Genomic DNA, 22,801 nt, shown 5'->3' with positions numbered 1-22,801 from the left:
CTCACAACTTCCTCTTCTCTGGTGTGCTCATGGCTAAATCTGCAGTGTGGGCTCTACTAATCCAGTATTTCTGAAATGGCTTTGAAAGGTGTTTACCTTCTGATGATCTGCTGCTGTTCTTGCTGACTGGAAGCTGTAGGTTGTGTTCTTGCAGCCAATCTCACAGCCACTGCTGTGTGGCTTCTCAGGGAGGAAGTGGGAAATGCTGATGGTTTTGGGACCAGCTCTGGGGATAGCTCGTCCTCTCTCCTGTCCATGCAGATTACTGCACTGCATCCCGGACTTATAAATAAGGATTTGAGGGATGCCACACAGCTCCTTGAGAATGTCACTAAAAATGACTCTACGTTAGCAGAGTTGTTCTSTTTATTTGTTCAGTAGGAGAAACAACAAAAGAAGACAAGATATAACAGGTAAAAAAGTTTCAAATAAAAAAAATGCTGAAGTTGTGGAAAAAGACCACCCTTTGAGCAACACAAGATACTGCAGAAAAGCTGCCTGCAGTTTAAAACCTGATTTGAATCCTCCTTTTTGACTGTCATCAGTCCGCTGGAGGACTGAAGCAGGTAATGGCCAAAGCAAGGACCAGACTGTGAAAGGATTTTAGGTGCCTTCACMTGCAGGTAGGCACCCATGAGGATTTTAAAAGTTCCTGTGCAGTAGAGACCAATTTCACTGAGCTGCTGAACACCTTTAGGATTATGGCCATGAATGATCCTAAAGTCATATTATTGCAGTATTATAGCCAGTATTACAATAATTGAGTTGCAAAAGATTAACATTTAACATGTGTTTTCTCTGATCCCAGAAACAGCAAGGAAGGTGTCAAATCAGCAAGGCCAGAGGAATCCCAGACGGCAGGGCACAGAGGGAAGTCCTGCGGCTCTGCCAAGCAGGAGCAGTTTGCTGCTCTGCCCCCAAATTTGTCTCAAACTCACCATTTGCTTATTATAAACACTGTCAAGTCAAATGTGTAATTCAGGAGAGTAGAACTTGATCTGCTTTCAGTAAGAATTTGTCACTTGAGAGGTTTCTGAATTCCTGCCTGGATTCATTTGCATGTTTTAGCAGTCAATCAACGACAGTTCTGCCACAAGAATGCTTCTCTCACTTCTTAACAGGTGGTCACTGGCAAGCTACATCTTTATGCCATCTTGTGTGTGTTTTAACATGATACGTGAAAAAGTAGTGATTTACTTCACAGTGTTCACTTTGAATGACATCACAATGAAGGATATACAAAAACCATTTTATTGCCAGCAAAATCTGAATCTTTTTCCGCCGGGAGCAGGGGATGATGAACCGAGGGGTGCTTTTGATAACTGTRTGTGCTGAATCTTTCTTCGGAGGARCCAGGTCTGTCCATCGACTCTAGAGGGAAGCAAACACAAGCTGGCTTCCCAGCAAGCCCTTGGATGCTTGTGGTGAGGTGGGACGGGTGCAGGTCCTGCTGCACGCTCTGCCCTTCAAAAAATGGAGACAATGAACATGAGCTCTAGCAAAGGCTGCTATGAAATGTTTCACGCTTATTTTCCCAAATCCAGGACCGCCCTCTCCTGGCCGGCCGGYGAGCAGCCCCGGTCGGGCCAAAGAGCACAAAGGCACAGCGCCGCGGGGGATTTCTGTCTACCCAGGATGTACCGAACGCCGAGACTTCCCTGTCGAGCACAGAATCTCCATGGCTCCCCTTCTAAAACATACTGAGTTTTAGAATTAAACGCCTGAGGCGGCAGAAACACAGCGCGAGTGACAAAATGAATTGTTTAATCTGCCTGCTTGGTAGCAGATAAACGGCAAATCAGATTTTATCTCTTCTTAGTGAAGTGGAAATTATGGGGATGAACAGACTCCTAAAAATAACAGAATAGCTAAAATCTCTGCTTTCTCTAAAGCAAATGTAGCCCTTTGGGAAAGTGCAACAAATACCATCTGTGTTTCCAAAACTCCAAAGTTAATTTGTTGCAGACGTCTCTGTATTTACTGAAAATGGACATATTTTGTGTGGTAGAACAGCATCTTGCAGTGATGAAAAAKAACCCAAATACTCTTATCCAATTAACTCCAAACGGGGATTTACCTGAAAAAGCTCCATTTAAAAGATCACTTTGTTTAAATCACCCTTCAAACCTATTCGTTGAGGGTTTTTGTTTTGTACACACACTGACAGCTGCTCACAGAGGAAGCTGAGAGGGGAAACTGTGAAAGAGTTATGACATTTATGACAGATATTTTTTTCTGATTATCAGACAAGAAGTGTAACTTACAACTAGCTAACACCTYGGTGAGGTTTCTTCAGAATGGACGACTCCACCGGCTTTCCTGACAACCTGTTCTTTTCACTGTCCCTTTTAAGCACTCCTGTTGCTCGTAATTCATGTTCAATGTAAGGTAGAATTTAGAAAATACGCTTTTTCATCAAGATGTTTAACTGGAATTTTAAAAGAATTCGGAATATAATTCTGAGATTATATATATCAGTATTTGCTTTAATACGGCATATCTGATGGGAAGCCAGTACTGTACTTCAGCTGACAGCAGCTAAGCATCTTTGTTTTAAATGATAGCTGGAATTGGGCCATGAAATACAGATTACAGATGGAAATGTGGATCTGAATTTCCCCAATGTTTGGTGTGCAGTTTCGGTCCATTGCAAAGACAAGTCTGGAGCTGGATTTTAATCTAACGTTTTTGAAGCATAGTCGGTCCGCAGCTGTTACCCTGTGAAATTCAAAAAGGGAGGCAGCACATGGGAAGCTGAGGCACTGTGGTGCTGTGATTTTATACTTGACTGCAAAGATTTAATGTCTGTTTYTTCTTGTACTGCTTGGACTCTTGAATGACCGAGAGCTTATCCAGACATCAATTGCTCCTGTGGCAGCAAAAATCCCCTCAAAGAGTTGTTATTTTTCTTCTTTTCCCAGACAAMTGGGTTATGAGAATGCAGAAAATGTGGAGCCATTTGGGCAAGAGATGATGCAAACACAAAGAAGTGAGCCCTGGAAGGCAGTGCTGTGGCAGAGGGGATGACAAAGCCAGGCACTGTCACTGCTGAGACGGGTTCAGTGCAGAAAAATGTTTCTGGAATGCATATGTGATTCCTTGTTCCTGGGTCATTGTTTGGGAGCTTAGACCAATACTGCTGCAGCAGATTCCCAATAAGCTGAAACAAAACAAAACATGCATTCATGGGAGCATTGCCATTCAAGAGCACACATTTCCCAGTTAAAATGAAGGTCAGTCACATATTACATCTCTGATTCCCTCAGGATTTCTCTTTCTTGCTCTGTTTTGGCAGTTTAAGACCCCTTTGATATTTGAGCAAGGCCTTTCCCTTTGCACATCTGATCTTCATTATGGTTTATGGCAATGGTAATTCAGTATTGACCCCCCCCCACCCCAAGGCAGCAATTCTGAGAAGGATAGCAAGTACAGTATGATTGTTTAGGAGAGAGRCACACTGCACAGTGCTTTAACCATTTCTCCATTTTATAGCTGTGTCTCTTCCCCGCGGATTGTGCTTGCATACAGCAACACCACAAGCTCTYCCCTTGGGAATGCCCCACACCCATCAGAGAAATCACTGTGTCTGGAGGCACAAAACATCAGGTTGCTATTTACCTCTCAAAACAGTGATTTCTGAGTAATCAATACAGTTTTAGATGCTCTTTTGTAGTTAACAAAGAGTAATGAGGTATCAGTAAGCACCAAAGTTTTCCTTTCGGCTGTAAAGATCTCAGGGGTTGCCCTCCCCACCTCTCCCCCATCTTACAAAATGAAGAGGAATATTTTTGCTCTGGAATGCAAGTCTGTAAAAGGAGGGAATATTTCCACACAGATCAACTTTGTGCCAGTCAGAATTGCCAGTCTGATAGGCCAAAAATACACTGAGGCTTTGCATGAAGGAATGGGATRAATGAAACTGGGGCTTGCACTGCTTTTCCATGTATGCAAAAGACAGTCAAATGTTCCAGCTGAGAGTGTATTAAGAGCATTTGAGACAACGTGAAGGTGGCAGAAAATGCTGGATGCTTATGTGCTTTTTTCTGTGGGTGGTAGGAGGCATTTTGAGGTGATTACAATTCCAGTAAGATTTTTCATGTCAGTTTGTAACGTACAATTCATTTTTTTACTGCTTTCACCTCTCTGGCTTGGTTCTGCTAGAAGCTCCTTGGGTTCATTAAGAATTTTCACAGAGTTTGCAATGTGAAGGGCTATTGAACATGCCTCTAGCAACATCAATCTGCTCCTGGACAAAATATACTCTTATACACTTGGGGGGTGATTACAAAATTATTTAATTGCCCTTCAGGCACTACAAATACCATCCTGTTAGCRAAGACAAGTGATGGGTATATTTCTTTCATAAAGGTGACCACAAATACTGCACTGGGGAAGTGCAGACAGCTGTCAATTTTTGCAAGTTTGATCCTGGAGCATGGCAGAAACACAACAGGCAGAATTGCTAATGATATTTTAATTTTTGGTCGCTTGTGTAATAATACATTTTTCAAAGTTGGTATGTGTTTTTAAATAGGTCTACGCATATTTTAAATGCGACTTCCAAGTGCAACAGGACTTCTCAGGGACACAATATATTTTGCCATGAAGATACCAAGGAAATACAATTAATGAAGGATATTAATAATGTTTTCCCTGAAGAAGGAAATTTCCTAATTCATCWTGCATAAGCCTTTCATAAAAGTAATACAAAACTTCCACAGAGCACGAGAGGAACAAAGCCCTAGCAGCTCTTGCTGTTCTAATGACAGCAAACCTGCTCGAGAAGTACTTTACAAGCCAAAATTTCCACTTGGTTGACACTAAGGAAGGATCCCTCTCCTCTATTAATTTAATTAGACTTCTAATATTAACATGGAACTTACAACTTGTGAAGAATACCAAATGAAGGAAAAATGTTTATTGCATGTATTTACCCATTTTCACTGATATTAAAGGCTGAAGAGCTGGGGCCCCTCCAGCCCAAGCTGGCGGGGAGGCCCCAGTGCAGTGCCAGCAGCTGGRTGGGTGCCCAGCCTCCCGTGGGGAACACTGTATTAGGAAAGCTCTTCTTCACTGTGCCATTCTGTCATAAATCAGCCTAATTACTCTAATGAGGAGAGCTGCATCCCTCTGCTGYGAGCCCTGCTGGCTTACAGAGAGGAGGAGGTAAATAAAAAGGAACAATGTTGGCTGCTGCTGCAGGAGGGACACAAGGAGGGAGAACAATAGTCTTGAGTCTCCTCCCTGCCACCATCCCGTTAGGAGGGAAGAAGCAGGATGGCTTCGTGCACACCCCTGGAGTTATTCCAGATCAGAACCGAAATCAGATGCTGCACTTGGCAGCATCAGCTGSAGGGAAAAGCACATAAAACAGAGGGCAGAGGCATGTTATTTTCCAGGCCCTGAGAGAATGTTGCTAAGGAAAGAAAAAGGATGAGAAACAAGGCTTTGCAATGTCTGAGCAACCAACACACTGTAAATACTGACCTTAACTCTAACAGCAGCATCAAGTTTTTACGCCTTTGGATTTTTTTGAGAGCAACAGTGGAATTTGAGTTAAAAGTTAACAAATTTGTCTCTTAAAAAGACTTATTTTGGTTCCCCTTCTTGCTTTGTACAATATTCTTTTTGCAAGAATTAGAAACTTGTTTTTGTGTAATGAAATCTTAGATTATTTACAACATGAATCYGGAAGCTGAGGCTTTAAGCAAACTACAAAGAGAATTATTGCAAAAACAGGAGAGCCAAAATTATGTGCAACCGTACTCATTGTTTTCTATATTTTTGTCATGTTTCCTCTATTGTGCAGTCTCTGTGATGACTGAAACAAATCATTCAGAACTAGATTGCATATTATGGCACCCACAAAGCCTTCTTGCTATTGTTTGGGCCMAATTAAAAGTATTTGTCAAAAATAATTGTGGAATGGCATCAAAATTCATGTTCATTTTGCTGAGGATTTCATTATTTCTATTGTGATAAATTATTCTTCACATTAGATACTAAATTTATATGTTTTAACAAAAAATTTGAAAAATTCTGGCGGGTTTTTTTTTACATTCTTCTATTGGGAAAATTCCTCTGGATGTTGTCAGCTCCTTATTCTCTCTTGTTCAGGGTTAGTTTTACTAAAATGTCTTCATCCTGCCCTTTATACAGCATACTTACTTCTATCTTTAGCTTCAGTCTGATAAATTGTTCCATTTCTAAATCCCATCTTCATTCTTCATCTAGAAGTTGTGATCATAATTTTGGCCTTTCAGACTCCCAAGCAAGCTCTGCAAGTATGACAAAACCCTTCTGTTCAGTCATCTTCCTGTCTACCTTCCCTGTGTTCACTTGCAGGGRATAAATATATTGTGATGTCAGGAGACCCCCTGGAGCCCTGAAATTGCTTGTTCCTCTAACACTCCTGATTCTGGGAAGCATCATGTCAGGTTGATACTTCTACCAGAAGACAGGCCATGTTTGGCTGCTGCATGCACTCTCTCCCAGGAGTCAGAAACCCTCCTTCCYGTGCCATCCCATGGGGCTTCCACCTGCTGGCCTGGAAACTCCACAATTCTGTCTCCAAACCACACTTTTTTCCCTGGCACCTGCAGAGCACATTGACCAGATGGGGCTTCCCTGCTAGTTCTAAGTAACCCATAATGACTGTGGAAAGCTGTGTGTGGTTGCTAAAGGTAYTAAGAGAGAACTTAAATATACATGCACAGAAGGCCAGTTATGTCCTACAGCCACACCTTRTGAGTGCCTTTCTTAAAGCTATCATTGCATCTGACTTGATTAATGTACATCATGGTGTGACGTTTTCAAAAGGACTTTGACCATGACCAGCTTCAAGACCGAAAAAGACACACATGAGGCCAAGCACAAAATGTGAAACTGTTGTTAAATCATGAATAAGATACAGAATTACTTATATTAGCATTGCTTTTGTGCTTTCAGCCTTTTCTTTACAAGGAACAGAAATGTAACTTCAGAGTGTAGGGAGAAGAAGGACAAAGAAAATGCCTTGATTTCAGGAGCCAGGCCTTTGAGAAATGCATGAAGAATCCTGAATCTTAAAAACCAGAGCAACAGCAAGCAGAGCACAAGATGCACTAATTTTCAGTGAGTCTTGTGGTATAAAACCCTTAGGCACCTATTAAATTCTAAGTAATATCTCAAAACTCATTCCGGAATTTTGAAGTTATGTTTTGTTACATTCTTTGCTCTTATACTGGCCACAGTACTAGAATCAGAAGTTCATATTTTTAAATCCAGTAACACTGCACAACTTATTTGGTTAYTTTAAGGGGATTTGTGCTCATGCTAATGAGATTATTTTAACTTCAAATTGCATCGTAGCTTCACAATGTAACAATCCCAATGCAGTAGAGGTAGCATCAAATAGCTCAAGCAGCTATTATTTCTTTAAAAAAAACATGCAGATGTGGCACTTAGAGACATGGTTTAGTGTGGCTTGGCAGTTCAGGCTTAATAGTTGGACTTGACTATCTGGGAGGTTCTTTCCAACTAAATGGTTCTACGGCTTTTGATATCTCTTTAAAACATTTGGCTGTGCTGTCCCACCACAGAACCAGATGCAGAAATCATTTGAAACAAAGGCATGTTTTAAGTAAGGCAATATGCAAGTTTTAATTTAAGTTCTGCRCAGTCGAGTTATACTTCCTGATGTTTGGTTGGTCCTGACTTTGCCAACACCTGAAACTATAAAATACTTACCAGCTAATCTAAGTTCAAAGGCCATCTAAATGTCTGAGAACCAAGCCTCACTCTGGCTACATCAGTGTGATAMCACATGTAATAATACATGACATAGTAAGCCATGGAAAAGAACATCTACTTAAAAATTACAGATAAATTTCATACCTAAGTAACAACATASCTATATAAATAATATGTATATAAAATACCTACAATATAAGTAACAATGTATGCTGCTTTAATAAGCTTATCTAAAATAAAAAAAAAGCATTTTGGACTGAACAGGTCTGAGACCAAAAATTCAGGTTTAGGACAAGCTGTGCTTGCAGCCAAGAAACTGCCCATMGGAGTGAAGTTACTGAAGTACAAAAGGTCTGCAATGACAAGCAAACATTGTGTTGTTTCTCCTTTCCTTACAATGGCTGCTTGCTTTTAGAATTTGCATTATGAATTTTTTTTTTAGAAAATAAATAAAGCTCTCATGGGGCAGTTTTAGCTGCCTCCCATGTGGAACTAGCTCTTCTTGAAGCAAATTACCCCATTCATTATTATTCTTTTCTTACTCAGCCCAGTCATGATGTAGGAGGGASCAAGTTAAAAGAAAGAAAARCCYTCTTGCTGCTTTTGGAGGCAACCCYGTTTGATTCAGACCCTGGCCAGCAATTTTTCCCTTTTGTSCTTTTCCTTGTCTTTGATGGAGGCCAATACCAGATACTGCCTTGCCCTGGGTTCTTTCACTACATTATCAGAAGTTTGCCCTTTCTTTGTCAGAGACGAAACGATGGGCTCTAATAAAACAGTGTCTGATCTGGAGGAGCCACTTTGTCACCAAGGCTTTGCAATCAGTAAATAAAAATAGAGACCTTTATGTAAACCAGCAGGACTTTAGCCAGTGTGAAAATAAYCGAGCTACTGTCTTCTTTCAAAAACTATTTGCATTCAGTCACCCCAGGCAGCAGAAAATACAATTGTACCCTAAAACATTGTAAAGGTCTGTTGGTACCCAGAGAYTCACAGCATGCAGACTTTTAATTGCCTCTCCTTCCTCTCTGCACACAAAGGCATCTGCAATGTTTATCTTTAGCACACCTTARTGGGGAATAGATTAGTTTGTAAAAYAGAGCAGGATTGCAAAGAAAATTTCGGAATACATACAATGCCTTGACATAACTTTTTAAAAGTAGACTTTCTGTGCCATACTCCACTCTGTCTTAGCACATATTTATTATTTTGCAACACAGGTCACACTCAGAGCTTTGAAGAAGACACAGGTGACCTGTAACAACTTCCTCAATGAGATCATTACCTGCAAGACCCAGCACTMTACTCCTTTGCCTCTTTTTAGTTTCAAGTTACAATCTTTTCTCAAACACAGACCAAACATTTCTGGAACAAACTCACATCACTCYCAACATTGCCTTAATACTAATTAAATTACAGCATCTCATATAGACCTTTATCTGCAAAGACTATAAGCAAAGTCAGCATTTATCCTCACTGACAAACCAACTTCTGTTGTTTAATCTCCATAGTGTATCAGGAAGATGACATCCATCCATTCATTCATCCATCCATACATCCACCACTTTAACCTACAAGTCATTTTAGGATGAGTTTTTCCTAGGACRAAACTCATCTCAGATCAGGTGTCTGGTGTTTCTCTACAATATAATATTATCACCCCATCCAACTATAATTTTTGGGGCACTATCAAACAGTATGAAATCTGTTTATCTTTGCAAACGATTTTCCCAAGTGTGCCAGAACATGTCTGTACAATATCAAGATACAGAAAGTGTCTCTGACCCACCACATGTCAGAAAAGCAGCAYGTTTCTGGTCACATGTGTAGCAGCTTGGGGTAACTGAAAACATAGTAAGCAAGGAACTAGGAAACAGAGGCAACAAAAGCTGTTGYAGGAGGAACATGAGGATGGTGCTACAAATGATGGCTTATATGGAAGCCAGACTGTGGGGGCTACAGAAAAAACAGGGTACACAACCTAATGCAAGTTGTTAATGTCCAACCTGTTTAAATTATCTGCCACTTCTAATGGCAGATAATACTGAAATATTAGACAGCTTTCTAACAAGAACTCTCTACACTTACTAAAATGCTGAGAATATTTATACATACATTTTAATGTAAGTGTGAGTGTGTATATACAGATATATAAGATATGTGAAATACAGGAATACTCCTGTCAGGTGCCAMCTCTCCTAGGTTAAAGTAGTTCTTAACCTGAATTCATACAGCCAGCTTTTCACTACAGAAGAGCCCCATCCATCTAGATATCTAGAGCTCCTCACTTGCCATGCTACTTCAATTCATTAACCCAAAACAAGCTGTGGTGGAATATGGCTGCCTCACAGCCTGCTGCTCTTGTCTGTGTTCTGTATGCTGTTATAGATGGACCAGAATTCAGACCTCCCACTACCTTTAAACATCAAGGAGCTTCCATGTCTTAAAAACCTGGTGGCCTTACATGGACTAGTATAACGTAATAAGCAGCCTGATAAAACAGTAGGGTCTACAGAGGCAAGATATCTGAAAAAGGTTAGGCTCTGAAAGGTAATTCATCAGCAACTATCATTAAACGTTCTTCCTGTTCCCGTGCCTCACCTCCTACATTCAGGTCCCAAACACATGTGAGCAGGGGCTTGGAGAGAGCAGGTTTGGAAAGAAAGTTGGGATAATTTGTCATGCAGAGTATATCCATCGAGAAAGAAGTAACGTTTAAACATCACCATCGGGCTGCATGCAATGTGGAGTAAGTAACAGCAAAAGTGTGCCTCAAATCAGTTATATCTATCCCTTCCCCCAACACAMAGGTTGAGAATGCATAATCCTGTCAGTTTATGTCAAAACACCCAAGAGGACATGAATCCCTGGGAACCAGTCCAAGTCAGAGCATTCAATTGAGGCTGAAAAAGCAAAGCMTCCATTCCCAGATCTGTCCCTGATTTGGGGCAGATTACAACTGAGTGTCATTGTCAATCAGGAGGGATAAAGATATTAACATTCTCTGCAAGATGCTTTGTGATCAGTTCATTGGAAGCACTTGATTAKATATCCTATATAAACATATTTATGTGTCATTTTTAAACACTTTTAAAAATAAAACCAGCATGGCATAAAACCAAATCTTGTTTTCAGTTAAATTGCTTCTGTATAAGTAGTTTCCATCTGACATTCCCAAAGAAAACATTCTCACATGCACACCATGAATGTGTATGGCAGAGTGCCACGGGAGGGCTCAATGGAATACTTCATTAAAAAACAAACAAACAAAAAAGCAAGAGTACATTCCAAATTGAGCAAGCAACACTTAATGCAAATCATTCAAACCACTAAGAGGAGCTGTAAAATTYGCAACTTGACTGAAGGATTAAGACTACATTTGACCAGCAACTTGGTGTACTATACAGCAAATACCAACTTACAAGCTAGYGGGATTCAGTGGAATTTGGACATCCATATTTTTGGTCACAGGTATTTGAACTTGAACAACCTGAATCTAAAGCAAGAACACTTTAGGCTTCAGAGAAAAAACATTAAAGGGAACAGGATTTTAAATAAATATCCTTCTCATGGAGTCATAGATCATGTTATATGTCACTAAGACACAGAATTCCCTGAGTCTCAAGAACAGGAAGAGGTTACACTTTTCTAACAAGTCCAGAGACGCCAGAATACATCAGATTTTATAACTGTGTCCACAGGGTCAGCTGTTCCTGACAGGACAAAACAACCCTTACTGCACCAGGTTCTACAGCAGCTACACTGCTTCCAGCTGCACCTGAGCTCCTGCATTTAAAGATAACCTGGCTGCAATCAAGTATCACATTCCTTGTAACTGACAGCATGAACTGAGTTTTCTTTTTCACAGCTTGCTTCATAGGACTTTACAGCAGTGAGCCATGACCATTCTAACCAGTTTGTTTCAATTATCTCACATCATTTTGCCGTGGACAAGGTTAACAAGGATGCTCCTCCTTTTCCACAGATGGTGGTCTTTACTAAAAAGCAGGCTCCTCTTTTGACCCATGCTCCCCTGGAGTGGAGTATCCATTCCACTCATGCTAGCAACAATATATGAGGAAAGACCAGCAGTTAACAAAAAGCACTTYACGTTCATCAGTTACAGCAATTATTCTCACTTACTATGAGGCAGTGAGCAGCACAAATATCTAGCAGAATTTCTGTTATTGAACAGYTGTATAACCATGTAAGAATTACTGCTACTTTTTTGTTTTAAACACCTGACAGTGTATGATTCCACCCTGAATACTATCTTTAAAAAAAAAAAAAATCACTTCATCAGTCTCTCATAATGATATTCAATTTAAGKGCTCTTTCTGTAAGCTTGCAGAATATGAAGAGGATTTTGTGTCAGTAATTGACAGACATGCCCGATCAGAACAGGTATCCAGGTTGTATCAACCTCCTAATAATCATGTAACAACAAGAAGAGAATATTACAAATAATACTTTGATCTAATTATGAATACACACAGGGAGATTTGAAAGCCTTTAGGAAAGAAATAGGATAGTTTTTACTATATTCAACTAAATCAATGATATGAAGGGGTTTCAAAGAAATGTAAGTTACAAATCTGTCATGGAGTATGAAGTAAATAATCTTCTAGAAGTGTTCCCATATATCCCATATCAATGGAAAACCTCAAGCTGATTATGGGAGCTCTGACTAAAGCAAGAGAATCTATGCATATRATGCTCAAAAAATAACACCTGTGAAGATTTAACTTCAAAATGCTCTGTGACCAGTCTATTAKGTATCATAATTTTAAACATTTTTCCAAGTAAGTGTTAAAAATTATTCAGCCTCTTACTTTGTTTTATAGTCTCTACCTTACACTCCTGTGGTATTGACTTAGGCTGGCCAGTAGTTTAAGCTCACACAAGACAAAAGAACACTCAGCAGGATCCAGTACACAATCTCGATACACAAGCGCTGGTAAGGCAGAGAGAAGCCATCCCATGAACTTCACAGGCCCTGAAGCGAGGTGTGAGAGAAACAAGCTCCCATTGCCATCAGTGGAATCAAGATCAAAATCACCTCCAGAGCAAGACCAACAGGACTTTTTTCAAATGACTTTTTTTAACATAATCTCTGTCTACAGGTACCCATTCTCCTGTGAAGTGGATGAATCCTATTCCAAAAGCAACRTTTTCCCATTTGTGACATTCAAATTAAGCGTACTTAAAAATATTACCAGCTTTACATYATGTTGCAAATAATGGGTGTGCTACAACCAAAATGCAAAGGTTTYACACTGTTATTTTCAATGCTGCTGCTAAATAAGATACCCAAGTTTGTACTAAAATTTACTCATTTTCTGTAGTAGTTACTGCAGTACATCCATAGCACAGAATAAAAGAACCTCCAAATTGTTCTACTCCATAAGATCTTGTGAAACTACTTTTGAAACCACTAAAAAATGGAAGTGTTCTACTAGCCCCAATTCTAGTAACATCTTATTTTTGTAAATACAAAACACTGATCTACTTTWCACACAACTCCCACAAGCTAGAGCTATGAATGACTAAATAGCTCCCTGCTCTGCAAGTTTGAACCTCTCCATGTTTTATCAACAGCCAACATGCAAGATGCTGGGTTTTACAGATAGATATTGAACCAAACTTCATCTGAAACAAGCTGAGATAGACAACTATCAAAGACTATTCTGGGGCATCAAATTACTGACAGATTTATAAGTAAAGGGGCAAAGAACAAAAAACCCATACCGAGTTTAAAAAAGGCAGAGAACACCCAAGAAATGGCCATGGTGCGTGACCCTTCCCCAGCTATGACAGACACTGACAAAGCAACTGGTGCACAAATTAAACCAAAGGCTAGTCTGTCCTTCACCCAAAAGAGAAAAAATATTTACATGAATATTTAAAAACACACATATACATTAAAGCTAAAARAGCACTCTGATTTTAGGAAAACTTGTCTATTCATCCGTTAAAAAAAACACCAACACACACACAAACATATCAACATGAAAGCATTTATTAATACTTCTTTGSTCACTCCTGAGGAGGAAATTAAAAAAAATAAATGCATTACAAAAAAGTAACTGTTTCATCTACTTCTTGTKTAAAACCCCAAGAGTCTAAGATCAACTCAAAGTTAATGCAATGGCCACAAGCTACACCCTTTCACTCACATCTCTCCTAACAAGCAAAATCATGTAAGGAGGAATAGATATTGGTCTTCCATACAAGACTCATCTGTATGATGAATTAACCGTCGACATTTGATCCTTTGGCAAACAATCTTCTGAATGTTCTTGTTACAGAATTACTAATACTTGCTCCAGTTTAGCTTAATCCACTTGATTGATTTGGAATGGGACACACTTGTACCACCCCAAGACCTAGACAGGGTGGATCCTCAATTATGAAATAGCAATCCAAGATCCAGTCACCTGGGTTTAGACTACAGCTTGCTTCATTGTTTGAGTGGACAATTCTTTAGGTATTTGAAGATGCCTAGTCTTCCTGGTCTAAAGAATTCCTAGACCGGGAAACAGATCTCTTGCATTCACCAAGAGCCAAAAACCTGCCAAACCTCTGCCTAAACTCTCCAAGTCAATCTGACATACACACAGAGTACATCACTACATGCAGAACTTAGGGTTCTTTATAAAACTCAAGCACTTCTCTGAGGACGGTTCACAGGAAAGCAACCAGGACAGAAAACAACAGCACTGCATCCTGTGCGGGCCTGGCAGCACACTTACCCAGCAGACAGGAGGCTTGAGATTCTACAGCCTCCTGCTGGAAAAGAAAGAAATAAAAGACAGAAAGAGAAAGTGAAATACAGGTTGCCTCTTTTACTGACTGTCGCTGGGCTTAAAGAAAGGGGGAGAAAGTCCAGATTTCACATGAACATCAGATGATTTTTAAATTTGATTGATTRCGTAGCAAGAACTGTAGGCAGTAGCTCAGTACAAGTACACTCAGAGAAGACAGAAATTAGGAGAAACTCCACCTGTCTATCGTTCCCACTAATGCTCCAGTGTCTTCCCAAACCAGGACTTCACATCCATAACTTCTCTTTATTCCCTACTCCTAAAATTAGGGCAATGTCCAACCCACTCATCTCCCTATCTTTAAGGTGATTAGCAAAAACTGCATGTGTGGAGATAACTGAACYGCAAAAGAGACAGTAACACGGTGTGAATGGCTGCTGGTATAAGCAAATTAGTCAGTGGTTCCTATAACAAATTCCACACAGGAAAATTAWTTCAACATACCACTCACAAGCAGTTTCTTTGGTAACTGCCAAACTCTATCATGTAGAATAAACTTCAGTTTACTTGCAAGGAGTCAACAGTCAAGTGTTTTGAAACAACTGTTGATCACTGTAGTTTTAAGTGCTGGTTACATATTCAAGAAGCACTTCTACAAAAGCAGGGAATCATCAGATCTCTTCTAGTCACATTTTGCTACTTGGAAACCAGGTAGAAGTGCCTTTACATAAATTCAGGACTTCAGACCAATGCTCTAAATGCATTTCACTAAATTTCTGAATCTAGCACAGGTTTCAAAAACTATGTCTCCTCACACAGGAAATAAGATACAAGACATCCAACATGGCACTTTAGATTAGGAACCCAATTTTCGTCATTAGGGCTCCTACACTGTGAGCAGTCAAGTAAAGCATCAGGTTGAACTCAGAGTCATACAAGTTCAATATAAAAATTAAGTTGGGAGTAAGTATGATACTTTAAACTTATGACCTGTCTTATTTCAGGTAAACTTTCTGTTGAAGGCCAGCCCTGCAGAGCTGCCAGCATCTGCAAATTATCATTCATCTTCAGCAATACTGTGAACCAACTTAGTTTGCATGTCTTCTAAACAAATTAAAGTTGTTTAACAACAATTCATGTCAAGATTTATACCATATGAAAAAGCAGTAAAAAAGGTTTACCATTTCAATGAAAGGGTTCATTTGGGCCAATACAGAATATAATGGTAAGCACTGTTTTTGGGTAGCAACTCTCTACATGCACAATGACTGCCACACTTGGAAGTTATTCCAAAAAATAGGCAAGGCCTAGAAGTATATTATTTCTCTCCATTTTTAAATGAGAATTTAAATGAAAATTTTGGACTGGGATCACTAAATGGAATTTTAGCAACATGTCAACTTGTTCTTTGAATGTTAAAAGGCCCCAGTGTGTGTAAATACTAGCCAACAGTTACATTTTCCCGTTAGTTTCGTAAAATAAAAAAATTCAAGCATCTCCAGTATTTTAGTTTTGACACTATAATAGCTACAGTTAGACACAATAATGGCGGTGAAGTAGACTTATTTAGTCTTGTAAGACTTCTCTAAAAAATTGTTTAGTTTTATCAGCCTCGGTAGGACAAGAGGCATTATTTATTATTCTAAGGCAAGCAAAAATGTAATTACTGTGTGAGATCAATGCTAGAAATTAACTGTACTGTTCTCTATAAATGACTTTTCTGTGATGCAAATTCTTTTTCAGACAATTTYGAGTTCCATTGCAGATAACAAGAAGCAGCAGTTTACATTTGCAACTCCAAGTGTTTGCTCTTTAGTTAATACTTCTCCTGACTATTCCTATTTTGATGTAAATCAGTCACAACAACCAGTCTAAGGGAAGACAGAATGTCATACAACATCCAGTCAAGTACATCACCTTTTTGCTGCTAAAAATAGCAGTATTTTTGTGTTTTACTTCAACATAAACAAGATGGTTCTGAGTGCTCCAGTACTACAACAGCAGTACCCCCGAGATGATGCAATTTTATCACCTCAGCATTATCCACTGGGAATTCCCCAGAAGGAAGCCACTGGAAGTACCATACAAGTAAACTGTGATTAGCTCAGTCACATTAATCCCTGATCTCGCATGGCACTTCCTATTATTSGTGAAGAGCTATTACTGGAACTATTCACATCTCCATACCCTCTATACTTGCAACTGAGAGACACACCATTATCAGGTAATGRGATTACAACTGCATTTCTTTCAATTTAGTTAACTGGTACTGAATGAGGACACAAGCTCAAAACGTTTCTACTGTAACATGCAAATGAGTGGGACAAAATGCATGTGTACTTACACACACAAACTGAGAGGTTCAGAGAAATAAAAAMCAGCACTGAATTGAAATTTATGCCATTGCTGATCTCTAAACTAAGTTCTATTTTAATGTTCTCTGTAAGAATGTCTGATAGCTTCAAGTCACTTACCATTTTTTTCTTTCATCTTTTATTTGTACTTATTTCTCACCATTCTAGGATGTTCACTATGCTCTACAATCTAATTACAATTATTTAGTAGATCAGTATAGAACTAAAAGGCACTAAAAAGGCTTCCAGAAATTCTATTACTGCTGTTTAGCAAACATTATCTTCTTTGGTCTTGTATCTACCTCTGTATTTTTAACTGGACCCGAGTGTTTTTTTCTGGATTTCTCGTCACTACTGACACATTGTTTCTTACCCCCAAATGAATTTTCGGCCCAAGCGTTCATGGTGTAGCTTCACCTGTGCATTTTCACCAAAGCTGTCTTTCACTGCAGMACATCTCCTTTCTAAACAAGGCTTTGGAGAATAGCTTAAGATGCATGAACCACATACAGTCTTAAATTTTAAGCCTCCATGTYCTGCATTAATCCTAACTTCTCACCTTATCCCTCTAGTATTCAAACTAAGCAATGACTGTAACAGGGGCTGTCTTTGTGCATGCATCAGAGAGAACTCCAAGCTCCTAGAGGAAGTAAAGTAGCTCGTTTCTACTTGGTCCCAACAGTAAGGCCTTAGTATTTGTAAAGTGAAAAGAAGCAGTATCTGATTGACTTGCATSCACTGGTTTTCAAACAGCAATTTACCAGTAGCTATCTCAAGCCAACCAATAAAAGAACTGTAGTTCATTTTTATAAGTCTTGATGCATCATGTCAAAACTGACYATCTCACATCTCCCTCAACTACCTATTTGCAAAGCTTTGGAGTTCAATTAAGTGGATTGTTTCAAAGCAAAACCAGAACTTTATTTCATCTATTTTCTAGTGCATTTAAAAATAATAGAACATACAGAAAGATTAGAAGAAAATCCCTCTCTGCTTTGTAATGTTGCTSTAAGGTCCCGTGGCTGACCACATTTCTCACCTAGTGAAATTTAAGCACTGTAGAGTCCAAACATTTGCCTGTTTCACGTTACATTGGTTTTCAGATCCGGTGAATGCTTTAAGCTTCCCACTTCCTTCTTCAGGACATTAAGTAAAGTTCTAGAGCTATCCAAAATCTTCATGTAAGCAGCTTCAGTTTCAGCAAGAATTTTATCAAGTTCATTYCGAGAAGCCACCTTTTGGGCCAGGTTTTCACATACACACTCCAGCTGTTCGCTGAGGACTTGGATTTCATGTTGGAGYTTATTCTTTTCCTCTTCTGCTTGTTGGATTTGTTTGTTCAGTTCTTCTTTTTGCATACATAAATCTTCAATGCATTTCACTAGTTCATTATTGTAACCCTGAAGAACAGCTCCCTGCTGAGTCATCTTGCTCTCCCTTCCTGAAGTCACCTTTTTGCAACGGCCTTCTGCACTCTAATTAAAGGAAAACAAAGAAACAGAAAAAAAGTCTGTAAGAGTGTTACCAGAATAATACTTCACTAGCACAGATGGAGCCACGGGGCAAGATTCTCTGTTTAAGGTTAACATGCCCACTCCAAGATATGCTATATCTCCTCCCTTTTCAGAAAGGGGACAGGACAAAATTTGGTATCTGCCCTTAAACCTTTACTGAAAACTGCTGGCTCCTATGATACCGTCATAGCAATGGTATCAAAGTTTTTCTTTTTGGTACGTTTTACAATACCTTTTTACAATCCTGAATATAGGATGCTTTGTACCTCAAACTTCGAGGGCCTGGTCAGAAATAAGCAAGAATTACAGAATCACAGAATTATTAGGGTTGGAAGGGACCTCTGGAGATCATCCAGTCCAACCCCCWGGCAAGGCAGGGTCACCTTGAGCAGGTGACATAGGAACGCATGCAAGTGGGTTTTGAATGCCTCCACAAAGGGAGACTCCACGCCCTTCCCGGGCAGCCTATTCCAGTGCTCTYCCACCCCCCCCACGCCAAGTTCTTCCTCACGCTGAAGTGAAAGTCCTTGTTTTTGAGGCCATCGCTCCTCGTCCTGTCACCGGGCACTACCCTGAGGGGTTCAGCAGGCACTCACAACAGCGGGGAACCCTCCCAACACACCGAGCGCCCGGAGCTCCTCCAACACCGGGTGCACCGAGACCAGGACAAACCTCTCGCCCGCCGCTCACACCCCCGGGGACACAGCGAGGCCCGACCCGAGGCCACCGCCCSAGGGACATTTTAACACCCTCCTCGCCGCCCAGCGCGGCCCCGCGGAACACGCGCCGCGCACAAAATGGCTCCTGCCTGTACATCGAGTGCCCGGGCGGAAGGGGAGGAGGGGGTAGGTAAGAGGAAACCTTCCCATTCCTATGGTTCCCCCCGCAATTCCCCCTGTTGCTCCCACCTGCCTGGCAGGATCGCGATTCCTCCCCACCGAGGGAGCGGCTCTGCCCCCGAGGCCGCGCTGCCCTCGGCCAACCGGGCCCGTGCGCCCGCCAACGGCCACGCCGGCCCGTCAGGAGTCACGGAAACACCCGAGCGCTTCCGAACGCGGCGCCGCCCTGACGGCCGCGCGGAAACGTCCCTCCGGAAAAACGCGATGTTTTCCGAAGACAGGTAGCGCTCGAGAGAGTGGGCCGAGGCGGGAGGGGCAGGGAGGGCCTAGCTTTACGGAAGGAGCCGATGTTTGCCGAAGGGAGGGACTGAAGGGCGTCGTGCTCGGCGGAGGCAGCCGATGTTTGCCGAAGGGAGGGACTGAGGGGCGTCGGGCTCGGCGGAGGCAGCCGATGTTTACCGAAGGCCGAGTCGCCCGAGAGCAAAGGGGACAGAGGGGACGGAGCGCGTCGGAAAGAGCCGGAAAGAGCCGACGTTGACCGAGCGCGGCGTCGCCCGAGTTCCCCGGATGTAGTTGGAGCGGCGGCGGCGGGCGCGGCGGGGGGAGGCGGTGGCCGAGTCGGTGCTCCCGGTGTGTCTCAGCGCGCGCGGGGCCGAGCTGCCGGCGTCTCCCCTCTCGAGGCGATGGGCCCGTGAGCGCCGCTCCAGCCGAGCTGCCCGAGCCGCCCCCTTCCCCCGCCCCTGCCCCCGGAGCGCTGCCGCCCCCGCTTCCCCCCTCGGCGCCTGTGGCCTGGCCGCGGCCGTGCCCTCCTGGTCCCCTCACCCTCACACACACAGGCCGGGCATTGATGGTAATGTATGCGAGGAAACAGCAGAGACTCAGTGATGGGTAAATCCACCCCCCGGCCCCGCGGGGCCGCCCCCCCCCCCCTTCCGCCATGTTCGGCCCGGCCGCGGGGCCGGTAACGGGCGCTCGCTAACGCCTCTCTCTCTTTCTCTCGCTCTCTCCTCAGCTGTCACGACCGYAGGGGGGACTCGCAGCCCTACCAGGTACCGCCGAGCCGGGAGGAGGAGTAGGGGAGGCGGGAGGGAGCTACTCCAGCGGAGGCTTCGGCGGCCGCCGCAGGCCGCGGTGCCGCGGCCTCCCCGGTCCGGCCCCTGGTGGCCCTGTGGGCCCGGGGCCGCGGGGCGGGGAGGCGGCGGCGGCCCAGGCGCAGGGAACGGGGCCCCGGTGTACCGCCGAGGCCTCCGGAGCCGGGGCGAGCAGGAGCGGCCTAGTGCGACCCGTGCGGGGCTCGGGCCTGGGAGTCGGGAAGGGTTCCAGGGGCGGGAGAGGGAGTCGGGGTCACCTGCAGTGGAGTGGAGACCCAGGGGGAGGTGAATGTTTTTTTTCTAGTAACAAAAGGAGTCTTGTTCTTCCACACCCCCCCACCCCCTCCCCAAAGCCCTTTCTTCTCCCCAAAACTGCTGTTGTGGGCTGTAACCTGAGCAGTGTACGGGTTTAGACCCTGAACAAGTTGGGGTTGCGAGTGAGGCTTAATTTCTGCAGTTGCCAGCTGCTAGGCATGTTCAGAAATCATCAGATCCCTGAGCTACCGACAATAGCCTCAATTTCTGTAAGGTGGATACTGCACTTACTTGCTGTGTCTACTGGGGAAACCCAGTTGTCGAGGTTTGAGCCTGTGGAAAGCCGAATGTTGTGATACTGCTCTCCCTCGGCCCTGAATTGAACTGTTTTACTGCGTTTTTGTGTATTTGAATCACTGAAGTGCAGTACGGCAGTCCAAGGCAGCTGTCAGTGACAGTTCATGTAAACACTTGCCATTCAGGAGTTCACATGGCAAAACCAAGCAGGTCAAAGTGAGGCAGTATATGTAATTTTTGATGAAGACTTCAAAAGGAATTGTTGCATTACATGCTTTGGCCCCCTAAAATTACTTTTTTTTTTTTTTAATTGTATCTGTTACAGGAACATTAGTACTGAAAAAAAAATTACAGAAGTTCAAGGTAATGGTGGAAACGAATGGTCTTGACTAGAATATCAGGACATATTCAAAGGTTACACTGATGAGTGTAACTTCTAGTTTGTATTCCTAATACCAAGTGGAGACTTGTTCTTCTCTCAAAAGTGTGGAAGAGCAGTGGCCCATTTACTGCTGGAAGTGTGTAGTCCATCAGTGAAAAGATAGAGAAACTAGGTTCTTACCAGCCAGAGTTACACTGGATGTAGTAGTGGGTGACAGCAGTTTGTGTTCTAATTACAGAACTTGTTGCTTTAATGTAGGTAATTAAAACTAGAAAGACTAATTCTGGTGGGTTTTTTTTTAAATAGGAAATGAAAATTAATTAACTTGTAAAAGTACTTTCAAAAGAGAGGAAACAATTTCAAAACTTCGTATCTAATGTGAATGCCTATTTTCTTGTGATCTGTTACAGGCTCTTAAATACTCATCCAAGAGTCACCCCAGTGGCGGTGATCACCGTCATGACAAGATGCGAGACACCACAGAYCCTTCACCACCAAATAAAATGCTGCGGCGCTCTGACAGCCCTGAAAACAAATACGGTGACAGCACAGGGCACAGTAAAGCAAAAAGTGTGCATACTCACAGAGTTAGAGAGAGGGATGGTGGTAAGTTATCTTTAACAACCCTTTTTTTAAGTAATTGCTTATTTCTCATTAAAATTAACCATTTTCACTCAAGTGATGTCCTACACTAAATGTGCCTTGTGCTCTGTAAGGGAGACTGCAGTGAACACAAAATGTGAGTTTAATTGGAAGCAATCACTTAAGCATTGTAACACCTACTAATTTTTTGATTTTTGCAGGTATGGTAGTTTTCATTATAGCCCCAAAGATTAAATAAACCTTTTATAAGTAATACATCTCATTTGTTTTAGATATACTGCAACATTTGATGACATGGAATAGTTTTCAGGATTTTTCATTAACAATAAATACTGGCTGKTTTGGATCCTGTTAATAACTTTGTGTATTGTGGTGCTTTATAGTGTAGGTACATGCTCCATAGACTAAACCCCATCAGAAATGAAAAAAGCTGCTTTGTATTTAGCTGCTGTATAGAACTCCAATTAATCAGGAAATGGTAATCAAAGGTAGAACCTTTCTTGACAGGAGCTTGAAGAAGTGTGTTCACAGTGAAGTCAGACYTCTGTGTTTTTACAGGTTTTTAGACAACAGTAATTTCCCCAGTATTTTTTGGCTGATTTTATTTTGTATCCCTGCTTCCTAGAAAAAGAGTATGTTTTCCAGGTAATAAACATACTTAAGCTAACAAACAAGCTAGAGTTCAGAAAATTGCAGTTACTGTCTGAATTTGGAAATGTGTTTTTTGTTTTGTTATTTGGTTTTTGTGTCAAGCTACAAAGTGAAGTATTCAAGTAGAGAATTTGAAGCTTTAAATCAGTGCTTCTTTATTCTGTATAAARCTAACAAATGCTGATGTTCACATACATTTATTGCTGCACTAATTTTACTTGATATAATAGTTATAGTAAAACAAAGGAAATACCTTTCAAGTACCTTTTTAGGAAATAAGAGTTCCATACCACRGATGAGTTCATGGTGCTCAATTGTTC

The 22,801-nt window shown here is 41.8% G+C and overlaps 2 protein-coding genes across 8 annotated transcripts in view; one reads left to right on the top strand and one right to left on the bottom strand.

Annotated features, from left to right (window-relative positions):
* Positions 1 to 412: 412 nt before the first annotated feature.
* On the bottom strand, positions 413 to 19,493 carry LOC130578230 (microtubule nucleation factor SSNA1-like). Of its 6 annotated transcripts, XR_008965850.1 has the most exons (4): positions 19,036 to 19,194; positions 17,889 to 18,324; positions 2,265 to 3,160; positions 422 to 1,464 (listed from the first exon to the last, which is right to left on the bottom strand). XR_008965850.1 is itself a non-coding variant. In XM_057374167.1 (3 exons), exons 1-2 carry the CDS (start codon positions 19,177 to 19,179, stop codon positions 17,932 to 17,934), a joined length of 537 nt encoding a protein of 178 aa, XP_057230150.1. In that variant the 5' UTR covers positions 19,180 to 19,194; the 3' UTR covers positions 413 to 3,160; positions 17,889 to 17,931. The 6 variants fall into 6 exon arrangements, 5 of the variants coding, with proteins under 5 accessions (XP_057230150.1, XP_057230151.1, XP_057230152.1 ...); XM_057374167.1 differs by having other exon boundaries at positions 413 to 3,160; XM_057374168.1 differs by lacking the exons at positions 422 to 1,464; positions 2,265 to 3,160; positions 19,036 to 19,194 and adding an exon at positions 19,272 to 19,493 and having other exon boundaries at positions 13,733 to 18,324.
* Positions 19,494 to 19,852: 359 nt separating this feature from the next.
* The window catches only part of WAC (WW domain containing adaptor with coiled-coil), a 53,248-nt gene continuing 50,299 nt past the window's right edge, over positions 19,853 to 22,801 (top strand). The window contains exons 1-3 of one of the 2 annotated variants that reach the window (XM_057374165.1): positions 19,853 to 20,090; positions 20,215 to 20,251; positions 21,638 to 21,833. In XM_057374165.1, coding sequence (XP_057230148.1) covers positions 20,050 to 20,090; positions 20,215 to 20,251; positions 21,638 to 21,833 — 274 coding nt within the window. In that variant the 5' untranslated portion in view covers positions 19,853 to 20,049. The remainder of the gene's footprint in view (positions 20,091 to 20,214; positions 20,252 to 21,637; positions 21,834 to 22,801) is intronic. The other variant, XM_057374164.1, reaches the window with a different exon arrangement.

The sequence above is a fragment of the Malurus melanocephalus genome, unplaced genomic scaffold (genome assembly GCF_030028575.1).
Source record: "Malurus melanocephalus ecotype Western Australia unplaced genomic scaffold, MMel_1.1 scaffold_218, whole genome shotgun sequence".
NCBI classification, from domain to species: Eukaryota; Metazoa; Chordata; class Aves; order Passeriformes; family Maluridae; genus Malurus; species Malurus melanocephalus.
Note: the sequence above shows the minus strand (reverse complement) of the source record. Positions and strands in the feature narration are given on the sequence as shown.